The sequence below is a fragment of the Emericellopsis atlantica genome, assembly GCF_019669845.1.
Source record: "Emericellopsis atlantica unplaced genomic scaffold F5Z01scaffold_25, whole genome shotgun sequence".
Taxonomy (NCBI): Eukaryota; Fungi; Ascomycota; class Sordariomycetes; order Hypocreales; family Bionectriaceae; genus Emericellopsis; species Emericellopsis atlantica.
This window is the reverse complement of record NW_025764727.1, coordinates 273827-295734: the sequence shown is the minus strand read 5'-3', so window position 1 is coordinate 295734 and position 21908 is coordinate 273827. Positions and strand designations below refer to the sequence as shown.

At 53.1% G+C, this 21908-nt stretch overlaps 8 protein-coding genes across 8 annotated transcripts; 6 read left to right on the top strand and 2 right to left on the bottom strand.

Annotated features, from left to right (window-relative positions):
* The first annotated feature begins 1614 nt into the window (after positions 1–1614).
* F5Z01DRAFT_711677 (fungal-specific transcription factor domain-containing protein) lies at positions 1615–4889 on the top strand. The gene is made up of 3 exons (XM_046266481.1): positions 1615–2267; positions 2327–2591; positions 2640–4889. Exons 1-3 carry the CDS (start codon positions 2033–2035, stop codon positions 4804–4806), a joined length of 2667 nt encoding a protein of 888 aa, XP_046115674.1. The 5' UTR covers positions 1615–2032; the 3' UTR covers positions 4807–4889.
* A 31-nt stretch (positions 4890–4920) lies between these two features.
* Positions 4921–6815, bottom strand: F5Z01DRAFT_639051 (ferric reductase like transmembrane component; the record flags this gene model as incomplete). Its single annotated transcript, XM_046262415.1, has 3 exons — positions 4921–5940; positions 5977–6579; positions 6618–6815. 3 exons carry the CDS (start codon positions 6813–6815, stop codon positions 4921–4923), a joined length of 1821 nt encoding a protein of 606 aa, XP_046115673.1.
* A 471-nt stretch (positions 6816–7286) lies between these two features.
* Positions 7287–10469, bottom strand: F5Z01DRAFT_265120 (uncharacterized protein). The gene is made up of 8 exons (XM_046258618.1): positions 10336–10469; positions 10154–10276; positions 9746–10083; positions 9139–9680; positions 8812–9091; positions 8580–8758; positions 8343–8526; positions 7287–8287 (listed from the first exon to the last, which is right to left on the bottom strand). Exons 1-8 carry the CDS (start codon positions 10413–10415, stop codon positions 7758–7760), a joined length of 2256 nt encoding a protein of 751 aa, XP_046115672.1. The 5' UTR covers positions 10416–10469; the 3' UTR covers positions 7287–7757.
* A 1378-nt stretch (positions 10470–11847) lies between these two features.
* Positions 11848–13370, top strand: F5Z01DRAFT_662812 (uncharacterized protein). The gene is made up of 2 exons (XM_046263986.1): positions 11848–12123; positions 12170–13370. Exons 1-2 carry the CDS (start codon positions 11990–11992, stop codon positions 13044–13046), a joined length of 1011 nt encoding a protein of 336 aa, XP_046115671.1. The 5' UTR covers positions 11848–11989; the 3' UTR covers positions 13047–13370.
* A 643-nt stretch (positions 13371–14013) lies between these two features.
* F5Z01DRAFT_265108 (FAD-linked oxidoreductase-like protein) lies at positions 14014–15564 on the top strand. Its single transcript, XM_046258617.1, has 2 exons — positions 14014–14692; positions 14750–15564. Exons 1-2 carry the CDS (start codon positions 14112–14114, stop codon positions 15534–15536), a joined length of 1368 nt encoding a protein of 455 aa, XP_046115670.1. The 5' UTR covers positions 14014–14111; the 3' UTR covers positions 15537–15564.
* A 662-nt stretch (positions 15565–16226) lies between these two features.
* On the top strand, positions 16227–18408 carry F5Z01DRAFT_265091 (delta-1-pyrroline-5-carboxylate dehydrogenase). The gene is made up of 3 exons (XM_046258616.1): positions 16227–16527; positions 16581–18003; positions 18061–18408. The coding sequence occupies exons 1-3, from the start codon at positions 16351–16353 to the stop codon at positions 18231–18233; spliced, it is 1773 nt and encodes a 590-aa protein (XP_046115669.1). The 5' UTR covers positions 16227–16350; the 3' UTR covers positions 18234–18408.
* Positions 18409–18988: 580 nt separating this feature from the next.
* Positions 18989–20451, top strand: F5Z01DRAFT_264811 (dihydrodipicolinate synthetase family protein). The gene has a single exon (XM_046258613.1). The coding sequence runs from the start codon at positions 19135–19137 to the stop codon at positions 20119–20121; it is 987 nt and encodes a 328-aa protein (XP_046115668.1). The 5' UTR covers positions 18989–19134; the 3' UTR covers positions 20122–20451.
* A 33-nt stretch (positions 20452–20484) lies between these two features.
* F5Z01DRAFT_265041 (uncharacterized protein) lies at positions 20485–21883 on the top strand. The gene is made up of 2 exons (XM_046258615.1): positions 20485–21374; positions 21423–21883. The coding sequence occupies exons 1-2, from the start codon at positions 20783–20785 to the stop codon at positions 21599–21601; spliced, it is 771 nt and encodes a 256-aa protein (XP_046115667.1). The 5' UTR covers positions 20485–20782; the 3' UTR covers positions 21602–21883.
* Positions 21884–21908: the final 25 nt, after the last annotated feature.

Here is a 21908-nt window from a genome sequence, read left to right as displayed (position 1 = left end):
AGATCCGATAACCGCCGCGGCGATATAATAATATTATAGAGGTCTCGTCGGACTAGATTACTTTTTTCTAATTATTAAGGCTTTAATCCTTCCTTTCGAGGTACTATTTAAGCTATTCTTTCTTTATCTTTTATATTAGACTAGGCTTCTTTATAAGCTTAGTCTTCTAGAAGCTAGCCTTACGGAGTATTCGCTAGATTATTATAGCCGATATCTCGATACCGAAGTAACTAAGATCGCTAGTAATATTAACATAGCTTTTCTCTCTTCTATATCGATCGCGGCATATAAGCTTTAAGACCTCTTCTTTAGTAGCGGTCTACTTAGAAAGATAGCTAGAATAAGGGTTATCGGTAAGGAGGGCGTTTATAAGGACGATCGGCCGGACGGTAGGGTCGAAGCCTCGCGCTATAGCGCGGGTAAATATTATATTAATTATACTCTTACTAACGCTTATAAGGGCTATTACCTCGATAGTAGTCTTATTCGAGGCCTTAAGGCTTATAATTATAGCCCTTATTATAATATCGGTATACGGTATCTTCACGGTCGGCTTTAAAAGAAAAAATAGTTATATTTTATTAATTATAATAACGTTCGATAGTAAGGGGAAAGTCGGCCTAGTAGATTTATACTTAATATAGTACAAAAATTCCATAGGTCTAGCTAATCCCTGATCTTCTAGCGTCTTAGCGACCAAAAACTTTTAACGCCGTCCTCCGTACATCAAAATAGATTGGTTTGCAGGGGTGGGGCCAGCCAAGATCTGGGGGATTCACGAGTCGTCAGGACAGAAGCCGCCCTCATAGCGCACAATACCGGCTATGCCTTCCAAAGTTAGCTTCAATTTGAGTGTGCGTCCATCGTGATCATAAAGAATCAGTAGTGACTTCTAGTGGTTATTTACTGAAGAACATGGACTTGTTTCGTTGTGAAACAGCCACGCTTGTTTTGCAGCTTTAGTCGATCCAGAACATCACCAGGCATATCTCATCGCCCTCTTTTAGGCCGCCTTTGAAGCGCTGTCGGCCGTCCGCTAGGAGATGTCATTGTCCTAGACGAGACGTGTGGTCTGGGAAAAGCTTGCGAGACTCAGATTCCGCGCAGGCCTGATGACGCTCAGTTGATCCCTGGTCGATCTCACCTTCAGGTTCCTCAAGGAGATATACACGCTAACCCCGTCTCCGCATCCCCAGGAAATTTAAGTTTAATTGAGTGTTTAGACTGTGTATCTGTGCATACATTGCCCGGGCATGAAAACATCTACCTAGTCATTGGTGCCATTGGCAACATGATATTGCACGCAAGCTGGATGCAGTTTGAACCGCGGGCTGCTTGCCTCCTTACTACGCTGAGGCTGAACATCAGCTGCCGCAAGAACACATTGGTGTATCGATTACTAGGCAGGTGATGAGCAAGGAATTCGCGAAGCGGTGCAGGGTGGTCCTTCCTTACCCTGCTCGAAAAGTGGGGGAGGTACGGGCAAGCTGCAAGAGTGATATCGGAACATGGGGTAGGAGCCACGAACCGCCTGCATGCATTTTTATGTCCACTGCAAGTGCGAGCGCTCACCCTGTCCGAACGAACCCTCATCATCTTCCCCATCTTTGCCCTCCACACTCTCCACGTTCTTCAGCCGTCCCTCCGTTGCGCGCCCATCGACTACCGAGAGACCGCCTGCCTTGCGGTTTGCTGGTTTCCTGACGACTCTTTGTCCACAAGACGCCTCAACTTGGAGCGGACTTCCAAGACGGATCCCTCCTAAGTATCAAACAAAGACCCTTCCCCTCAACCTGCCTAGCGGCCGATGATTCACAGCAACGACCGCGCACCGAGTTTACCGCTCAGAATGAGTTCCGCGGCTTGACAAACTACCAAAGCCGACACTCTCCTCGCCTACCTAACCGGATACTCTGCTTGCAATCGATGAAACGAGTCTCACGCCGACATCTAGGAGCAACGGACCACCATTCACTTCACTTGGCACACCGGACGAAGCTCACCATACATATCCGCTCATGTCGCTCAAGAGATGAGCGTCTCCATGTATGAAGGATCGGGGGGATCAGGCCAGATTTCTGGACCACACACGGGACTGGCTGCTTCTCGGCCTCAAGTTGGCATCGAGCGGCTTCCGACACGCAGGATGAGCAACGAGCCTAGAGAGTCAATGAACTGCAAATCATGCAGAAAACGAAAGATCAAGTGCAATCGACTGAGGCCCACTTGTGAAGCCTGCCAAGTTTTCCAATGCCCTTGCATATATGGTACGTTTGACCAATCGCTCCTGCGTGCTCCTGCGCAACACTCGCTGACATCCATCAAGACGCCATACCGAAGAAAAGGGGACCCAAGACCGACGTGCTCGACGCTCTCCTGAAGCGTGTCGACGGCTTGGAGGCGAAATTGAGGGAAAAGAACGCCGAACAAGATCCCAGTTCGACCTCAGGGGACTCTGGCGAAAAGAAGGCAAGGGAGGAGAATGAAGAAGCTACAAAAGAACCGCCAGCGAAGCGCCAAGCGAGCGAGAACAGAAACTCACCGCAGGAAGGGCAGTTCCTCGGTAGTGGTCAATGCGCAAAGCCAGAAAGGTACGATATTGAATCCTTGGAAAGCCACATTCCGCTTACGCCGCTCAGTGACACCAAGTCGCCTTCCCTAGGCCCTGAGATCTATCTTGACACATACTTTTCTCGATTCCATGCAAAACCCTACCACATACTCGACGAATCCGCAACTAGACAGCGAATGCAGCTCGGTCAATTACCAGGGTTTCTGCAGCACGCGATATTTGCTGTTGCTTCAAAGTATACACCGCATCCTGGTGGATATCAGGCCGCTGTCGATCTGAGCGAAGAGTTTGCTACATGCGCAAGACGTGCTGTGGATACGGAAGATCCGACCCTTGATGGTCTCCAAACGATGCTCTTGCTCGTCACATCCTTCATCGCTTCGGGCAAAGGCAAGAGAGCTTACATGCTCCTGACGACGGCAATCGGTATGGCAATGGCACTTGAAATACACCGGGAAGTAGATCATGCGGGTATTTCCCCACCCGAGAAAGAACTCCGGCGCCGTTTGTTTTGGAGTTGTTACTTGCTGGACCGTTTTGCCGCCTGTGGCTCCAAGCGGCCGTCTTTAATCAGCGACAAGACTGTCATGCTTCGATTGCCAGCCTGGTCACTGGGCCCTGGGACAGGGTTCATTGATGGCGAGTTCTTCCAGGCCGGTTCAAACCTGCAGCACTTTCAGGGAACCGGGCGAAAGTCACAGGGAAGTACTGGCATGCTCATTGACATTACGAGGATCCTGGGTACGACAAATCGATACCTAGCGGCGGGCGGCGTGAGGGGAGATTCCCACTTCCCCTGGCACTCGCTCTCGAACCTGTCAAAGATTCGCCAGGATCTAGACACCTGGGCTTCAGGGACCGACGACGTCTTCTCCAGTCTTGAGGCCCTCTTCGGGCAGAGCGACTCTACTGTTTTAGTATTGAGCAAGCTCATCTACCACCTAGTGCACTGCCTCATCTATCGACCTTTTCTGCCCATTGACTTGGCCGAGCTCGCTGGAAGCGGCCAGCACGAATCGTGGCAGATCGAGGCGACCAACATGTGCTTTCTGCACGCGAATGCCATTGCTGAGCTGATAGAGCTGGGTAAACAGGCCAACACCATTGAATGGCCTGCATTTGTTGGATACTGCATCTGCACGGCAGGCACGGTGCATATCCACGGAGCTCATTACTCGAAACAGGGCGCAGTCACAGAAATGAGCGTCTTCAGCTCATCGCCACATTTTCTCTCCCGAGAACTACAACATCTAAGTGAATTGCGATATGCGTGGGCATGTGTGCAGCATCATCGCGAGACTCTGCAGGGGATGTACACCGCCCATGGTGAACTTGTCAAGACATTGGCTGGCAACAGGATGAGATACACGCCATCCTTTCACTTGGAGGACTTTTTCGAACGCTATGCTAATATCATGGGACCCAATGGTCAGAGCTTCCAATTTGATCCTGCCAATCTGAGCCTCTCAGACGCGGTCATTGATTTTACTATCGATGCATACTCGGGATCCGATCTCTTCGCCCCCCGAGCTGAAGGAAGCAGGCCCAGCCTGAAGAGAAAGAGCACAGCTTCATCCTCAAGGAGTCGCCCGGATCTCAACACAATGCCCGCATTGGAAACAGCACCAACTGATGCTTTGACAAGTCCCACGCAATCTCGTCATTCAGTCGCAAACCAAGGAGGCTTTGCGCCCCTTGCAGACGCATCCGTCGGCCTGCAGAGCTTTTCGCATCACCACCAGTCTGGGCACCACCAACGAATGGCAGGCTTTGGCGAGAGTGGGTTGAGCAACAGCAACCGCATTAGTGCCACTGATTTTGCCATCTCGAATCAGCAAAGTACTGGTGGTCAAGGCATCTCGAAACAGGCGGGCTTCAACCCAGGCTTCAGCTTTGGTGCGACCCCCACCGCACAAGAATCCAACATGATGGGCGATTCTGCAAGCTTCGACCCCATGTTTGGAACTCTTCCAACAAACGCATTTAGCAGTCCAGCTGCATGGCACAATGAAGATGGCCAGACCAGGGTGGGTCAGCTGGCGACCTCGGGCAAGCCTGCGGCGCCCAGTCCAGAGAACGGGAGCAACAGCGGCAGCATTGCTACCGGCCAGGGCGATGAGAAGGATCCTTTCCTTAGCTTACTGGAACAGCTGGCGGAGAATGAGCAAAGGATCAACAACGGTGCCGGGGGCTCCGAATTGGACTTTTTTCTAGCCGCGGGGATCAACCCCTGAGTGTAGAGAGGGGGTTTATAGGAGCCGGAATATCTGCTCGCGTAATGATTCAAGACCATGTTCGAAACGGCACACTATTCTGATTCTTACTCTCCCATTTCATTTAAGCCACATTCAGTACTCTAGCCGTTCGTCACACTCCAAGGACACGTCGTGCCGCTGCTGACCTTTCCACACCCTTGTCCCCGAGTTCAGCCCAGCAATGGCTTCTCTCAATCCAGACATCATCCTTCCTGGTCCACTGCTATATACTTTAGTTGGTCCTGAGACAGTCCTGTGGACAAAGTGCTGTACAATGGGCTTGACGTCAGGATGGCAGCTGTTGCCTGCCGTTGCCGCTGCTGTGCCGGGGCGGATCGTGACGAGTTTCTGTTGGCGCGGCGATGACGATGACTTCTTCTCGTCGTCATTTGCCGAACCTCTGTCGTCTGACAAGGGAGTTAAGGGCCCGTCGGCATCATCAATAGTGTCGCGGGTGGTGAAGATGTGAATTTTGAGCTCGGTACCATTGTCCTGCCCCTCGAGGACGTCGAGCTCCGGCTTGATCCAGTCAATGTCAGTGCGGTAGCGCACCAGCCAGACAAGTTCGACCTTGCGATTGGCAACAGGGCGACGGGAAATGTCCATGATGACAGGAAGAACGTAGGTGATTCCTGTACCACCGGCGATACAAAGGACGTTGTCGGTCGAGGTCAGCGAGCGTGTGATGTTCGCCCCGTATGGGCCTGTGAGGATGACGCCCGTGGTAGACCTTTTTGTCTCGGCTAGCATCTCCGCCACTTTTTTCGTCTCGCCTCCCTTGGCACGGAAAATGTACGAGTGTTGCGTCGTGCCGTCAGCGGCTTGCTCGGGGAGGTTCAGGGGTGTGAATGGATGCGACTGCCAGATACTGCCATCCGTGAAGCATAGATAAAAATGTTGACCAATGCTCCAGGGCTTATGGGGGTGCTTCAAGTCCAAACGAACAATGTCGCCGTCATTGTGATCTGGGAATCGTGTGACGGAGGCTTGTGCTGGGTTGAACAGACCGCCCTTGTCGTTGATAGCTTTGCGGTGGATGAGCCACGTTCGAAGAAGCCGAACACATCGATCCAGACCCCAGAGGATGATGGAGGGAGTCAGAAAGCAGTGCAGCTACTTCCAGTGACCGATGCAAGCGCCGCAGTACACCATGGCGAGGACATAGTGTGACTTGCGGAAGAACTCGTATCCAGTTCGGCGTATGACAAAGGGTAGTGTTAGTATGTAAAGCAGCAGCAATATGGTCATCGCAACAAGCCCCCAGATCATATAGAGTTGTACGATCCATTCGGCTGCGACATCCGGCTGGGGTTGATAGAGTCTGATCTCAATGATACACCAGCCAATGGTGTGCAGTACCCCCTGGACCACAATGATGTATCCGAGCCAGCGATGCAGAAAGTTGAAGTGCTGGTATGGAACACCGGTGATCAGGCTGAGGAGTGATTCTCGACTGCCTAGGAGAACAGAAAGTGGCGTCAAGGCGTATGCCAGCACACCGACTCTGTCTGACCAAGGACCGAGACCTGACCTGGTGTTGTGAACGCCAGGGTGATCTTGAACCGGCGTGATCCAGTGCTTGTAAGTGATACCGAAGAATGACCAGACAGTCAAGTAGGCCGTGAGTGTGGCCAGTATGAGCACCTGAAGTCTTGTCGTTCTTCCGAAGATTGGTCGCCAGCAGTCGGTGAGGAGGTTCGCGACGTCGACGACGCCGCCCGGGACAGACGGGCTAGTCCGCCTTGCTCGGGGCTACCTTTGGGCCAAAACAGCCGTCCGAAGCCCCAAACACTCAACACAGCCGCAATAGTGAGCCATAGCACGCCAACGTATATCATCCCGCGATCATGAGCGCCGTAGACGGCGTCAAGGTACTCACAGGACCCGGGGTCCGTGAGGCATGGAGTTTGACGATCTGCATAGCCCCAGTGGTGTTCTACCTCTGTGTCGAGGGTGAAGTTTTGTATATGGGAGCGTTTGAAATCCATGATGGGGAGTTGGATATGTTTGAGTGGCGCACATAAGGCTGTGGCTAGCGAGCGGTTGTTGAACCCGTTATAAGTTCTTCAGGAGAGGCCCAACTGCAACTGTTCGCACCAAACTCGACATTGCGGGGTGCAATATCAGTTCGCAACCACAATTGACACGAGTTTGGTCGTAGTCGTCCAGCCAAGACCTCACATATATTACGTGAACCCGTCATGTTTCGTAGTGCCGGTCGGGCAGCGGGCCGTAGCATTCAAACAGCGGGTCACTTCCAACACGAGGAAGGCGGGTTTCGAGAACCAGGACCTATGCGAGGCAGGGCGTAATTAACTGACGTGGAGCAGTAGTTTCAATGTAGCCCTGCCAGTGGCGATTGTCTCCATGAACCTCAAACGTGTTTTATGCGCTGGATGGAGTTTGCCCTGTGCTGTACAGGTTGATTTGAAGGCGCGTTTTGATACTTCGAATGCATCTCACTTAGAGACACCAAGCCTAGTGTAACGTTCTCATGGGCTGGCGGGAAGACGGTCCTCGTTGCCCTGAGAAGGCCTCGCACTTCATGTCATTAGATGGTATGGATGGCATCGGGGCCTTTCCGACCTGACATATGCGAAGCGCCCTTGTGCGCGTAGTGATAGCGAATCAGTGCTCTGGCCTTCCCTCGACAGTGGTTGTCGAAGTATTGCCAGACGGAGCGCAAGCTTCCGTCCAACATCTTCGTATTTACATTGGAGCCAACCTGTGACGATGATCCTGTCGAGGTGGACCCGAGCCAAGACTGTACCCATGTAACTGCAGTGTGAACGATGCAACAAGCCAATCGGCAAGAATGCATTGATGACCATTGATTTGGCACGTCGATTGCCAGCTTGTCACGCTGGTTCAAGGGTAAACGCCAAACATGTTTGGTGACAACTCCAGTATCATCCAGAGTCACCGCAACATCACCAGATGCTGTGTTCTGTCATAGCATGATGCATCCACTCCGTCTCCGTGTGGCCAATCGAGTTGGCCAGGTCAAGCATCTGCTCTGCTGTAAGCCCTCCTTCCCACAGATCCTGCTCGTCCATGTGACCCATCGACGGGGAAGCAAGAGCGTTGTTGCTGGCGTCGTTGGGATCCATGCCACATGCGCGCTCGGGCCCAGATTGTCGCACATTCAGACCAGTGGCTGGGTTCGGGGAGTCTGTCCCTTGGTTCACTTCAAGATGCAGCCCATCACTGGACGACGGTGCAAAAGGCGGCTGGCCCTGGGATGGCCATGCAACGCCTAATATGGCAGCCAGCTGCTGGAGCTCCGACCAGCGCAGCCGCGCGACCAGATTGCCACTCTGCGTAATCTCCGAGAACAACTCATAAGCTTTCACCAGCCACGGCTGTGAGGCTTCCCTCAGTGACGGATCGAGCCATGGACCAAGGATCAGATTCACCGTGGCAACAAAAAGCGTCTCGAGATCGTGGGGCAGGAACTTTTCTAGTTTGATGTTAGCAAGCCGTATCCGAGTCACTGGTCGGCAAAGCATACGTACCTAGAAGCGCTTGCCCTTCAAGGCAGGCCAGAATACCGATCATCTGTTGGGAAGACTCGACACAGAGCTTGATGAGGTTGGCAACTGTGGCGGAGGATTCAATCATGCCAGGGTACGCCTCCGGCGACTCGCATCGGATTCTCTGAAAGCATATCAAAAGAGGGCGCGTCGCTAGAACGATGCACTGGTGCGGGTTTGTCAGTCCGACTCTTCATTCTCGCCCCAAACAGTTCGTACCTGGTGATACAGCGAGTGAAGATACGCAGAAATTCTCGATATGCCTTGTACGCTGCCCTTCTCGAGTGGCAAGGGGAAGGTCTCTCGCAGCTCGTCGGCCTGCCCGGCCAATGTTGCCAGCACTGACCTCGTGCTAGACAGGAAATTCTTGTTCAGTCGGCCATCGACTCCATACACTTCTGTGAGACCGCTTAGCATTTCTCACCGAGCCACATGTTAAGTTTCATCTTACCCCGGCCAATGGAAGCAATCGTATGCGACAACTTGATCTGCATCCGCAGGGCCGACACCCGTTGCATTGAGCCCCCGAAGCTGGGCAACTCTGCACGTACATCATCGTCGTTGATGGAATGCGGTAGTCCCATGAGCGAAGTCATCTCACGATCGAGGACGTATATGGTCCAGAATATCCGACGACAGCGCTCGACGTGGGGGAGTCCCAGTTGCTCAATGGGCATGTTGAGATGCATGCCATTGTTCAGCGCCAGACGCAGCGCTTGACCAATCCACATCTACGTTAGCTAGATATGGCATCGGGGAGGGGGGTGAGGCGCCTTACAAAGTTGTGTGCGCAGTGGCGAAAGTCCAAGCTCTGATAGTAAAGCGCAATGCAGCACAAGATCTCGGCTGATATGATGGGAAACCGACACAAAACGTGGACATCTGGTAGAAGCTGGAGAGCCTTGACGAAGAAGTCGCACCCAGGTGGTTTGCCGTGGCGACTAGACTGTCCTCCGACGCTTTTGCCAAAGGCCATGACCAACAGTAAATGGACATAGAACAAGCTGCCACTGGCAATTTGGGGCTCCGGGTCAGCATAGAATGCATACAATGATTCCATGAAGGAGTCTTCGTCAAACATGTGGAAAGGCTGGGCGCAATGGAACTTGACAGCGTTGATCAAGAACAAGGCATGATCCAAGCTCGGAAGCACTGGCACGTCTGATGGTACAGAAACGCGCGACCCATCCCAAGGCAAGTTGTAGGTCTGACCATCAAACAGTAAATGATCAGGCGCCACAGGGCTATGGTGGACGTATTCGTGTGCCATATTCAGGACTCTCCTTGTGAAAGACCAATTCGAGGAAGAGCCGAGGTGAACTAAGGTGCGAGTGTCAGCAACGTTGTTCGGGTGTTGTATACTCCAAACCGACAGCGCAACTTACAAGCATGGCCATCACTTGATTTCATGAAAGATGCTTGACCGGCCGTCAGAGGGTTTTTCAACTGCGCAGCCACCGGATCAAGCCGCGCCAACGAGGCACGCGACTCGTCAGCGGACTCTGTCGCTCTGGATTCATCCTCCTCCGGCCTTCTTGGCGAGACTAGAGCGTTTGCATCAGTACCCCTTCGACGTCTCTCGTTTCTTCTGGCGATACGTGGCCACAATAGCTGGCTTCGTTGATGATCCGTGGCTGGCAAGACAGGTTCATCATCGTCTTGCTGGAAGACTGGGTTGTCCCGCGATCGATGACGAGCTTGCTCCTGGAGGTCGCTGATGAAACTGCAACGGCAACGAGTCAGCTCGTTTATCAGATGTCACGTCTGCATGTACGCCCAAGAACTCAACATACCCTTTGGTTACGAGGACTTTCTGATCTCGCTCATCAAGCTCGCACGCAAGGTTTCGTTTCTTGCATGCCTCACACGGCTGTGAGCCGGAGCATTTGATCTTCTGCCGCCGGCATCGAACGCATCTTCCTGTGGTCAACTCCCGTCCCGATCTGCTAATGTGCGGTACTAGGAGTTCACGTACGCATTGCAGGTGCGTTGAGAAACGCGGTTTCGACGCGCGGATCTGGCGGCGCGCTGCGCAGAAGACGCCGAGGGCGACATGCCTGTGCGCAAGACAAACAGAGCGCTATTGTTCGTGCATGCCGAATGAAGCAGACTTACCCGCGACGATCGACTGTGAGGGGTGTTTGAACTGTGGCGTGCGATCGACGGTACCTTGTGGAGTACGCGGGGGAAATTGAAGGTCTAGGGTTGTCAGAACCAGACTTCAATGGGTCCAACTCTAAGTCCAAGTTGTCCATGTACAAAAACATGAAGTATCCAAATCGTTAGTTGTCAAGAATCTGGGTTACTTCATTTGATCCTCGGGTGAATCACAGAGAGGTCTTTTATTTTGACCGAGAAAAGCTGTCTAGTATGCTCCGAAGAATGGTGAAGGCGCCCTTTCCAACACATTGCAGATTGAAGAGCACATAAAAAAAGGGGAAAGAAAACAAAACATCAAGTTCACACGCGAATCGCCAATCCCAGCTATATTGAACTTAAGCGTGAATACTACTGACGTATGTAGATACCAGTCATTCCAAACGAGGTCTACGTGTTTTCGGTGAGTTTCTGGCCTATCTTCGGATTCACGGACGACTCGAATCCAAGTGTCTTTGAGTAATCGTGATGATCTCTGGGGCTGGAATAGAGCCCTCAATTTTGAGGGTTTCGCGGGCCAGAATCAACACGAAGTCGGCGCACGCGAGATGTACTGATTGCATTGGCAAGCAACCAGCACCAGCAGGGCAAGAGACTCCACGAATGCTCGTTGGTTGCGCAGAAGGATTTGCGCGGCCACGCCGTATTAGTAAGCTGATTCTGTTCACCAACGGATTCATGCACTGAAACATGGGGCTCTATCAAGTTTTCGATTTAATGAGGCGGGATGAAGGCTTGAGGATGTGAAGGTGGCTACAATCAAGTCGTTTACCTGAGGGCTTGACAGATCTATGAAAGGCCATCATGATCAATACTTATCCATGTCTGCGATTGTCTTGTTCTCCTGTTGTATTTTTCAGTTTTGATCTCACCTCTGCCTATCTTAGAAGCTATTCTCTCGAAGAATTCTCTTCAACTTCACCGCTCATCATCTGGTCTACCGAGAGGCTCCACTAGGAATTGGGCTTGTTTCACACAGCCAGGCACCAACGCCGCCCAGAACAGATCCGGCCCATTTTTGCGTGAATCTAGGCTTCCTGGGTGACTCACGGTGTAACTATCACTCGTAGGGGCGGAGTCCCGAGACTTGCTGCTCCAACTCTACTGGTTCGGAGGATAGGCAGAGAAGATAACGCCTTGACTTAGGCTCTGCTGTGTAACCCAAAGAATCACTCGGAGCACAATAGAAAGATCAAAGTAAGCAAATAAACGCGGTCTGCTGTGACAATGGCGTTATGGAGAGTGAATAAACATCAGGTGAGAGTCACGTATCACCCACTCCTAGTCTAACAGATCACTTTGGGCCTCAGAATTCACGATATTAATTCAGATGAGGGCAAAGAAACCTGTTCTGCACACACTCCGAGATTCTGAACCTTTTCATTCCACATTTTTCTGCCTATATATATGCATCTTCTCTCCCGGCCAGCCAGCTCTCAACACCTCGCCAAAAGCATCCTTTACAAATTACAATGTCTCTTTTCTGTGGCTCCTCAACTCAGACAACCTCGTCCTTCACGGACCGAGATCGACAAGATCAAGATCTTCCGCAAGGAATTTCACATGGCACTTGGAAACCCCCAGAGTTTGGGAGGACACCACTTTGGTATATCAGAATTGCGGCTTCTGTGAACGCTTGGCTAACATTTCAGGGTGGGTTTCCAAGTGCCTTGTACTCGACGCGACCAACATCTCCGAGTACACTCTGGAGTCGCAGTAAACACGAGAGGCAAAACCCAGGGTACGACAGTGTTCCGCAAGCCACGAGAGACGCTGCTGCAGCGGGCGCACTCTCCCCTCCCGTTCCTTGAGGACGGAGAGTGCCATGGCAACAGCTTGCTGCAGCTAAGCGTCCTCGTGCTGGATGAGTCTCACGACGCGAAGAACGAGGAGTCTGTCTTGAACGAAAGTCTTTGCAACCTTCGATTCAGCAAGGCCATCCTCGCGACAGCCACCCCAGAGTCCAACTCGGACAGGGACTGGGCCGGCCAGCTGAAGATCCTCGGTCTCATCGACGGACTGGAGCACTTCAACTCCCTGTTCTATAACCAGACGGGGAGGGGCAACAGGGGGGAGCTTCAGAAGCACCTTCTGCGGCCACTGGTCGCGAACCTGGTCGTCGCTCGTGAGAAGACCCTCGTGTCGCTTCCCGGTCTGACCGAGGTGACTTCCCCTTTCGGCATGAACGGCATGGAGTGTGAGCCATTCCTGATTGCATGGCTCGTCGAAAGAGCGGAGACATGCATGAAGAAGGCAGAGGAATCCGCCTCCCAGACGGAGAATGCGACGCGTGGTCACAGGTTCTTCGCTGCTGCCCAGAAGGTGGCCGGCGTTATGCCAGCCATTCTTTTCGAAGCCCACGACAATCCTGCCGCGAACGGCCGCTTGATGGTCATGCTAGGACAGATCCCTCGCGCCCTAGCGGATATCGGAGGATCGCAACTCTGGACGCAATCAAGCAGATCAAGACCGCGCGGCCCAACGAAAAGATCATTGTGGTGTCTCAACATGTCAGATTCCTGGAATTGATCAAGAAGTCGCCCGGGATACGTGAGCAAATTGCGGGATGATGCCACAGAATTGGACAGACAAGGCGAAGTAACATTGTACATCTCTCTGGGGACGGTTCGGCCATCGACAAGAAGCTCGAGAACAGCAGCGCGATGAAGCTGGCAAGAAGCGAGCAGGGCAAAAAGTACTGGGTGCGACAGACGGCTCGACCGGACTTGGTTCTGGTGGCTGTCGAAAGTCTGATGGATCAACATGGCATTTGAGTAATGATCAAGAAGCACGGCGGAGTTTAACAAGATTACCCACACCTTTCATTGAGACAATAAACCATCTTCCTCACCATGACTGTTTCCTGCTTCCACACTGCTTCGCCTACTGATATGTGTTGCCCATCATGATCCATCAGCGCGAGACCATCTGGCTCACCGCCGTCCACACCTCCTCGCAGCTGAATGGTCCGTCCGCCCGACAGCAGTGATTAAGCAGCGACAGATGCCACGGCCCCTGCTTGCATGGTATCAGTATAAATGAGGTGGCATTGCATGTCCACAGCCACGTGTGAACGGCAGCGGGAATGTGACCGTCCCGGCATCGGCCTCACGTACACAACACCAGGAGGCCTTCCGACACCATCTTCCCCAGGCGCCCGACGTGGCGATCCGCTACTTATCTCCGCTGTCTCTCTCACAAATTAGACTTTCTATCAATGGCCACACGCCGGGGACAGCCCAACTCCGCAGTTCGTGATGCATTGAGGATGTCATCTGACCCGACCCCTCCTTATCAGCGGTCAGACTTCGCAAAGGGTCCAGACCTTATCTCAGACAACACAGACCAATTGAGACCGAACGGCAACTTGTCGGACGCGAAGCCGGTGGCACGATAGGGTAATGGAAATGCGGCAATGCGAAGGGCATGGCAGCAGCAGCATTGAATGTGGGATGGATGGAATGCAAGGCAAGCTGGTCCCCTCTTTGTCATTGATGGGTGAACACCGTGAATACAAGAGCGCCTCAGGGATGCGCTTTGCCTCCAGATTGAGAACTCAAAGAAATTTACTGAAGACTGTCGGCACGGTGCATCATGTCAACGACTAGGTCGATCAGCTCGGTGACTGGCTTGTTTGCGCCATTGGCACTGCGTAGCCCACGCTTTCTCACAACCACAGCTCGCCCTTACGAGACTACGACGGTGACCAAGTTGATCGAGCCGTCCAAGTCGACACTTCCTCCACTCGCAGTGCTGTCACGCAAAGCACTGCTGCGGTCCCTGTTGATCAGCTTCATCTGCTCGAAGCCTTATCTTCTCACGCCAAGCATCTCGTTCTTGACACTTCTCACAAACTCGAAGTCACCCCTTCTCAATGTTGAACGCAATAAGCCACTGGGCTGGATCCTCAAGAAGACGCTCTACAATCAGTTCTGCACGGGTGAAGATGGTGCGGAAGTTCGCCAGACACTACGTGAGATGAGAGGTCTGGGCTTCCGAGGGACCATCTTGACCTATGCCAAGGAAATCGTCTTTGATGAGAACAAGAAGGCAGAGCAAGGAGCGGAGGTGCAGTCTAGAAAAGACACCGAAAGATGCGAGGGCATAGAGTTCTGGCGAAAGGGAACGCTGGAGACATTGGACATGCTTGGCGAGGGGGACCAGCTGGCGATCAAGTATGTTCATCCATTGAGCACTGCCAAACCCCAAGACGTCTACTGATGAGAGAACAGACTGACTGGGGCCGGACCACGTGTCACTGAAGCCTTCACTCAGAGCAAGCCGCTGCCCCCACAGATGTTTGACGCCCTGACCAAGCTGTGCCAGAAATGCAAGTCCAAGGGGGTGCAAATCATGATCGACGCCGAGTCCCAACGGTTCCAAGACGGTATTGCAGCGACGGCTCTCGACATGATGCGGTTGTTCAATACAGACGGCTACGCGGTCATTTATAACACGTACCAAGCCTATCTCAAAAGCACACCAAAGCTCGTCGAATCCCATCTCGCAGCCGCACAAGAGGAAGGCTTCACCTTGGGTCTGAAGCTGGTCAGGGGTGCTTACATGGCTACCGAGCCTAGATCTATCATCCACGACACCAAGGACGACACGGACCACGCGTACAATTCGATTGCTCTGGGTGCTATCTCCAAGAAATTCGGACCGTATGGCACAACCAAACCGTTTCCTTCCCTGAACCTTCTTCTTGCGGGACACAACGTGCAATCTGTTACCATGGCGCACGAACTGCATGCGTCCCGTCTGGCAATGGGTCAGCCCACTGTCCCCGTTGCTTTTGCACAGCTGCATGGCATGGCGGACCGGGTGAGCTTTGAGCTTCTGAGGAAAGAGGGCGCGAACGTTTACAAGTGTTCCACGTGGGGAAGCATGGGAGAGTGCATTGGCTATTTGATGAGGCGTGCCCGGGAGAACAAGGATGCAGCAGGGAGGACGGTGGATGAATACCGCGCTCTGAGAGGAGAATTGAGCAGAAGGCTTAGGGGATTTATATGGGCATGAGACAGAGAAGTATAGGGCTCCATGGAATTATTTGCAGAATTCAATCGCCATGCAGACGGGAGAGATGTCGTTTGTATTACTTGGTCTTATTCGTGTAGAAGCAATGCCACTCTTGGCCTACGGGGAACATTGTTAGTCTTACTCAATGAGCCCCTGTGAACCGTGACGTCTTTTTCTTAATTTTCTTCATGTTCACGTACGCTCCAATACCACTGCATTTCGGGTTGTGTCAAGTCCGAGAGTTGGTTTGGTCAGTGTTGCTGCATAGGAGATACTCAATGCGCCAATTGTCATTGAAATTCCGCTTGGAGAACCCGATTGCAGCTTTATTAAATCATTACATTCACCATCTTGTGCAAGTTAATTCAGCTCACATTGTTAGTTGAGTTGTTGGTACGTAGCTTCGCTGGCACGACGTAGCTGGCTTGGCCCCAAATCATCTAGTCGGTTGCCTCGACGCAAGAACCACTCTCAGCAACCGATTTCCTCACGACCTCTCCGGTCGATTAAAAATTCTATTCTCGGGAACATTACGTACTTTTGGATACATTACGAGTCCCTTCTAACCGTCGGAATGCACACCGCTTTACACCGATGGACATCGGAAGGCCTCCCGGTGTGGGGTCTGATCTGACTTATACGCTGATGATGTTCGCATGCAAAGCGTCCGTGACCGGACTTCTTGAAGTATTTCGTCAAAGTGTATAGAAATAATGTCTAAATCAGATATCTAGAAATCAGTACTCGAGACCAGATCCCATCCGTTTTCGACATACAGAGTCTTCCAGAATATCTTTCCTTGCTCACTGCGGCAATGGCTTTCACGCGTGCAGCGTCAATTTCCCTTCTGCAGACAGGTCCTTTCAAACTGTCTGCCCGAGTTGTCACTCTTAGAACAGCAGCTGTTGTGTCTGTCTCTGTATCATCTCAACAGTGTCGTTACAATGCGACTGTTCCTTTCCGCCTCCCAAACCCTCGCAATGAACCCAACGTATGCCGCTCCTTTCCCACCCAGCATCACCTTCAGCCACTGACGTGTAGCAGCCGCAATACAGGCCAGGGTCTCCAGAAAGAGCAGCTGTTGAGAAATCCTTGAAGCGCCTCAGGTCACAGCTCCCGTTACGCAGCTCCATCATGTACAATAACACCACTCAGAAGATTCATGCCTCCGAGGCCCAGGTCATGCCGTCTGAGCACGCCACCGTCTTCACACACTACCCCCTCAGCACCGAGCATCAAGTCGCCGAGGCCATTGATGCAGCTCTCGCTGCTAAGCAGGCGTGGCAAGATACCCCCTTTGTCGACCGTGCCGCCATCTTCCTGCGCGCAGCAGAGCTCGTCACTGGCAAGTATCGCCACGACATAATCGCTGCGACGATGCTGGGACAGGGCAAAAACATCTGGCAGGCGGAGATCGACGCCGCCGCCGAGCTGGCTGATTTCTTCCGGCTCAACACCAATTATGCCGCCGAGCTGCTGTCGAGGCAGCCCAGCAGGGGCGCGGACGGGGTGTGGTCGCGCATGGATTATCGGCCCCTAGAGGGCTTCGTCTACGCCGTCTCGCCCTTCAACTTCACCGCGCTGGGCGGCAGCCTCATCAGTGGCCCTGCCCTGATGGGGAACGTGGTTCTATGGAAGCCCTCTCAGTACAATATCTACCCCAGCACGATGATTTACAACATCCTCATCGAAGCCGGCCTCCCCCCCAACGTGGTTCAATTCATCCCCGGCGACGCCGTCAAAATTACAGAGCAGGTGCTCCAGCATCGTGACTTTGCAGGTCTGAACTTTATCGGATCAAGCGACGTTTTCAGAAGCATCTATGGCAAAGTAGGTCAGGGTATCGCCGAGAAGCGCTACCGCGAGTTTCCTCGTGTTGTTGGTGAGACTAGTGGCAAGAATTTCCAGCTTCTGCACCCAACAGCCGATGTATCCAGTGCAGTAAATCACACGATACGCGGTGCGTTCGAGTATCAGGGACAAAAGTGCTCTGCAACCTCGCGTGTGTACATTCCTGCGAGCTTGGAAAAAGAGTACATCTCGAGCCTCCAGAGCAAAGTCAAACAGATCACCATGGGCAGTCCAGACAAGGATCTCTCCGCTTTCATGGGGCCTGTTATTCACAAACATTCCTTCGACAAGATCAAGAACATCATTGACGCATCGAACAAGGATCCGTCCTTGAAGCTGATCGCTGGTGGGACGTACGATGGATCAGTTGGGTACTATGTCCATCCCACCGTGTATCAGGCTGAGTCGCCGGACCATGAGCTGTTCAACCAAGAGATCTTTGGACCCGTGTTGGCAGTCTACGTGTATCCCGATCACGAGTACTCCGCTGTGCTGAAGAAGGTCGATCAAGCAGGTGGTGGCTTGGCATTGACCGGTGCCGTCTTCGCCAACTCTCGCACAGCAATTCGCGAAGCTGAAGATGCTTTGCGGTATTCGGCGGGCAATTTCTACATCAGTAATTACAACGCATATTCTTTTCGTGCGGCTTGAAGTCGATGCTGACAGGGGCCAGATTGCAAGACAACCGCTGCTGTCATCGGACAGCAGTCATTTGGAGGTGCTCGGGGGAGCGGTACAAACGACAAAGCAGGGAGCTCGGATGTTCTGAGGAGATTCACGAGTCCAAGGTTGATTAAGGAGGAGTTTTCCCCGGCAACTGGTTTCACGTATCCGAGCAACATGTAGATGAATGCGTTGAGGCTCATATGATGGGTCAGCCAAGTAACACTCAATTCTGTCAGATGCGTTACTGCGGAAAGAAATGTCCTTGACGATGCCATTGCTGTCATATTGTATACCACTTTCCGAATTTACACTGCATCCTTTGATGTACAATGTCACCTACGTAATATCCATGGGACTGAGGCTCGCTTCCGGGAGAATGAATCTATGCCACAAGATGACGAGATATAGCTCAGGAGCCTGCTGAGCCAGGCATGACCTGAACATCCATATCATCCCTTTATGAATGAGTCGGTGTGCTGGTTCGCGGATAGTAAGTTTCATCAAACAGTACGAACCGGAGCCGCACAAGTCAGTGATCCTGCTTTCTGGTGACTCGGGCCAAGGGTTCAAGATGGTGCCACTCGTGGGTGAATGGATGCTCGACGTACTGGAGAGTGGCGTGAAAAGGATCAAGCGTTGGCAGTGGAATAATCCAAAAGTTGCCACTATGAAGAGTAAATGAGAGGCTGGGACTGTATCCGTACATGCAGCATCTACATGTACATAAAGCCGACCGACACTCGGAGGCTCGGACACGCCCCTCTTCCTCTTCGGGTGCAGTCCCGAACATGAATGAATCCTCGTATCAACAAATCAGCAACAACGGTCAGCAGAAGTACTGAATCCTGATTCTCCGCCTTGACACGCCGACAACGGCAGCTCCGAGTCCGGCCATCGTCCCCATCTCCGTCTCCTCCCCACAACTGCGTGTCCGAGTCGCTGCCCCTGCCCCGCGCACAGCTCGGTAGACCTCCGAGCAAGAGAAGAAGCGTACATCTTGCGATACTACAGACCAAAGTGGTCAAACTCAACCCCGAGCAACTCACTCGCTTCATTTCTTTGCTACTCTCACACACTCAAGATGGGCTCTGAGACACAATCTCCCCGCGTCCCGCCCGCTGGCGTTTGGGTGCCCAGTATCACGTACTTTGACAATGCCAGCGACAACATCGACTTTGACGCCCAGAAGGCGCACTTCAAATACCTCGCCTCCACCGGTCTCACAGGCCTTGTCATCATCGGCACCAACTCTGAGTCCTTCCTGCTCACCCGCGAGGAGCGCCGCCAGCTCATCGCCGCCGCTCGCGAGACCGTCGGGCCTGGCTATCCCCTCATGGCCGGCGTCGGCGCCCACTCGACCAAGCAGGTCATCGAGCTGGCCGACGACGCCCACAAAGCCGGTGCAGATTACTTGCTCGTCCTGCCCCCGGCCTACTTTGGCAAGGCGACGAGCATGAACGTCGTCAAGCGCTTCTTCGCCGAGCTCTCCAGCAAAGTGGCCCTGCCCATTGTGATCTACAACTTTCCGGCTGTCACGAATGGCGTCGACATTGACTCCGAAACCATCACCGCCATTGTCCGCGACAGCGCCGCCAACAGCCCCGACGGCAAGTCCAAGGTTGTCGGCGTCAAACTGACCTGCGGATCCGTGGGCAAGATTACCCGCCTCAGTGCCGAGCACAAACCAGAAGACTTCGCCATCTTTGGTGGCCAGTCAGACTTTCTCATCGGCGGACTCGCGGCGGGCAGCTCAGGCTGCATCGCTGGGTTTGGCAACGTCTTCCCCCGGCTGACACTTCGGATTTACCAGCTGTGGAAGGAGGGTAAGCACCAGGAGGCCCTCGACCTGCAGAGGAAGCAGGCACTGGCGGAGAGTCCCTGTAAGAGCGGCATCTCGTCGGTCAAGTTTGCAGTGTCGCATTATACGGCTGGTTTCGCGGGTATCCAGGATGCAGAGGCCAAGCTGTCACCGAGACATCCCTACGAACCTGTGCCCGAGCCGGCGAGGAAGGCTGTGAGAGAAATCATGGCGGAAGCGGCGGACATTGAGAAGAGTCTCATGAAATAGAGTAGGTAATGACAATCCCATATAGGAAGAGCTTCGGCCTGGACTCTGATTTCGCACTCTGCCAGAACGTTGTTCCAAGTAGTCCAAATGTGGCGCACGCCGATGGTTCTGGTCGAGTCAACCTGGCACTCAAACAATTGATAAGATCAAGAGATTTCGAGCATGTTGTCGTGTTTTTGCTGTGGGATCAGCCGATCAGATGACGATCGAGCGCAGACATGTGCATGCATCGCGGTCCAGATTACACAACACACCAGTGGGCGGCCACCATCGTCCCAAAGACACTCTCAGGATGTCTCAGCCGGCGAGCCGGTCTCTATTCCCCAATCTCATCCTGTACGGCAAGGATCTGAGACAGTCTGCCCCTCCTCCCTCCGCATCTCCAACTTGCACATCACCAATGGACGCCCTCAGGATGTCCCCGCACAACCGCCGTCTCCATCGCCCACTTTCTCGAAATGGCAATGCGGAGGACCAAGGGTCCGATGAGGACAGCGAGGCGAGAATTTCCAAAGCATGGAGCCCGACGTTGGCTCGAGAGGATGGAATTCTATAAAATGGCGAGGATACGCCAATCACACCCTTCTTAAACATCTGTTGAAGGACGCCTCTCCTGCTACAGAGAACATTGCATCGTGTCGCTTGTCCGACCGCCGCCATCATGAAGTTCACTGCCCTATCTCTTGCCATCGCGCTGGCAGCGTCCGGCGCCCACGCTGAAATCTACAAGAAGCCGCCTCCGAACAACATCACGCCTCATCTCGTCGCCAATTTCCCTTGGAAAGACCCGTTCCCCATCAAGGAATCCGACGCTGTCGAGCCCTCGTGCGAAGTGGCAAAGCATTTCTTTGCCAGGGAGTACACCCTCCACGAGCTCATGGAAGAACCGCCCAGGGGCCTCAAGCCATGGGCGGATGGCCTGAAGAAACTCTTCTCCAGCCGCGAGTACCCTGGTGGCTGGTCAGGCTACGACAGGCACGGATATGACCGCTCCATTCTCAAGATGGACTACGCCGACATTCCTCTCGCTTTGAGAGAGTGGATTGAGGAGCAGGAGAGGACAGAGGGCGAGTGGAAAGGTCTCTTTGGTGTCTTTCGCGACTCTAAGGGCGGCGAGGACACCGTTGACGACGTGGTGGACGTGAAGGAGAACATTGACCGCAGCCAAGATAAGGACCGCGTGGTCATGTTCGCGCCCGCGGCTGTCTACCACGTGCTGCCATTGTGGGTGGCGGAGGAAAGTGACTGCAAAGGTGAGTTCTTTGACGCGACTAGATGTCCTGATGGCTGACCGCGTCTAGATCAACTGCTCGACCTGAGCAATTACAAGCCCGAGCCAGCGGACGGTACTGTCGTGGGATGGGCCGACCACAAACGACCCAAGGATGATAAGACAACCGAGTTCAGGGTCAGTGTCAAGGCGCTCAAGCAAAAGACCGTACCATCAGCCTCCGAGGGCGTCAAGAAAGAGGAGCTGTGACCTCGTCCGTGTTTGCGTTCCTACCTGGGGAGGATCCTTTTGGCTGGGTTGGCGTTTAGGTGTTAGTTAGAGACCCTGCGGTATGAGTATCAACATCAATTAGGCAATACTTTTAGGCAAACGCCCACCCTGTGAGTGATTCATAGAAGGTCGCCGGATGCGGTCAGTCTGGGCTGACGCATGGGCACTCATGTCCCGCATCCGGATGTTGGCCCTGATGTTGGCGACTGAGACACAACACCGGGAAGCTTGATCAGCGTAGATAGCGCGGACTCTTGCGCTGCGAATTTGACAGCGGCAGATGGAG

Bases quoted from the DNA above. Each gene is read 5' to 3' on its own strand.
- F5Z01DRAFT_711677 (XM_046266481.1), top strand. From the start codon at position 2,033: ATGAGCGTCTCCATGTATGAAGGATCGGGGGGATCAGGCCAGATTTCT. The intron at 2,268-2,326 runs GTACGTTTGACC...ACATCCATCAAG, and splicing joins CCAATGCCCTTGCATATATG to ACGCCATACCGAAGAAAAGG. The intron at 2,592-2,639 runs GTACGATATTGA...TACGCCGCTCAG, and splicing joins CAATGCGCAAAGCCAGAAAG to TGACACCAAGTCGCCTTCCC.
- F5Z01DRAFT_265120 (XM_046258618.1), bottom strand. From the start codon at position 10,415: ATGTCGCCCTCGGCGTCTTCTGCGCAGCGCGCCGCCAGATCCGCGCGT. The intron at 10,084-10,153 runs GTATGTTGAGTT...TTGCCGTTGCAG, and splicing joins AAAGTCCTCGTAACCAAAGG to TTTCATCAGCGACCTCCAGG. The intron at 8,527-8,579 runs GTACGAACTGTT...AACCCGCACCAG, and splicing joins TTCACTCGCTGTATCACCAG to TGCATCGTTCTAGCGACGCG.
- F5Z01DRAFT_662812 (XM_046263986.1), top strand. From the start codon at position 11,990: ATGTCTCTTTTCTGTGGCTCCTCAACTCAGACAACCTCGTCCTTCACG. The intron at 12,124-12,169 runs GTATATCAGAAT...CTAACATTTCAG, and splicing joins TTTGGGAGGACACCACTTTG to GGTGGGTTTCCAAGTGCCTT.
- F5Z01DRAFT_265108 (XM_046258617.1), top strand. From the start codon at position 14,112: ATGTCAACGACTAGGTCGATCAGCTCGGTGACTGGCTTGTTTGCGCCA. The intron at 14,693-14,749 runs GTATGTTCATCC...ATGAGAGAACAG, and splicing joins GGGGACCAGCTGGCGATCAA to ACTGACTGGGGCCGGACCAC.
- F5Z01DRAFT_265091 (XM_046258616.1), top strand. From the start codon at position 16,351: ATGGCTTTCACGCGTGCAGCGTCAATTTCCCTTCTGCAGACAGGTCCT. The intron at 16,528-16,580 runs GTATGCCGCTCC...GACGTGTAGCAG, and splicing joins ACCCTCGCAATGAACCCAAC to CCGCAATACAGGCCAGGGTC. The intron at 18,004-18,060 runs GTAATTACAACG...GACAGGGGCCAG, and splicing joins GGCGGGCAATTTCTACATCA to ATTGCAAGACAACCGCTGCT.
- F5Z01DRAFT_264811 (XM_046258613.1), top strand. From the start codon at position 19,135: ATGGGCTCTGAGACACAATCTCCCCGCGTCCCGCCCGCTGGCGTTTGG.
- F5Z01DRAFT_265041 (XM_046258615.1), top strand. From the start codon at position 20,783: ATGAAGTTCACTGCCCTATCTCTTGCCATCGCGCTGGCAGCGTCCGGC. The intron at 21,375-21,422 runs GTGAGTTCTTTG...GACCGCGTCTAG, and splicing joins GGAGGAAAGTGACTGCAAAG to ATCAACTGCTCGACCTGAGC.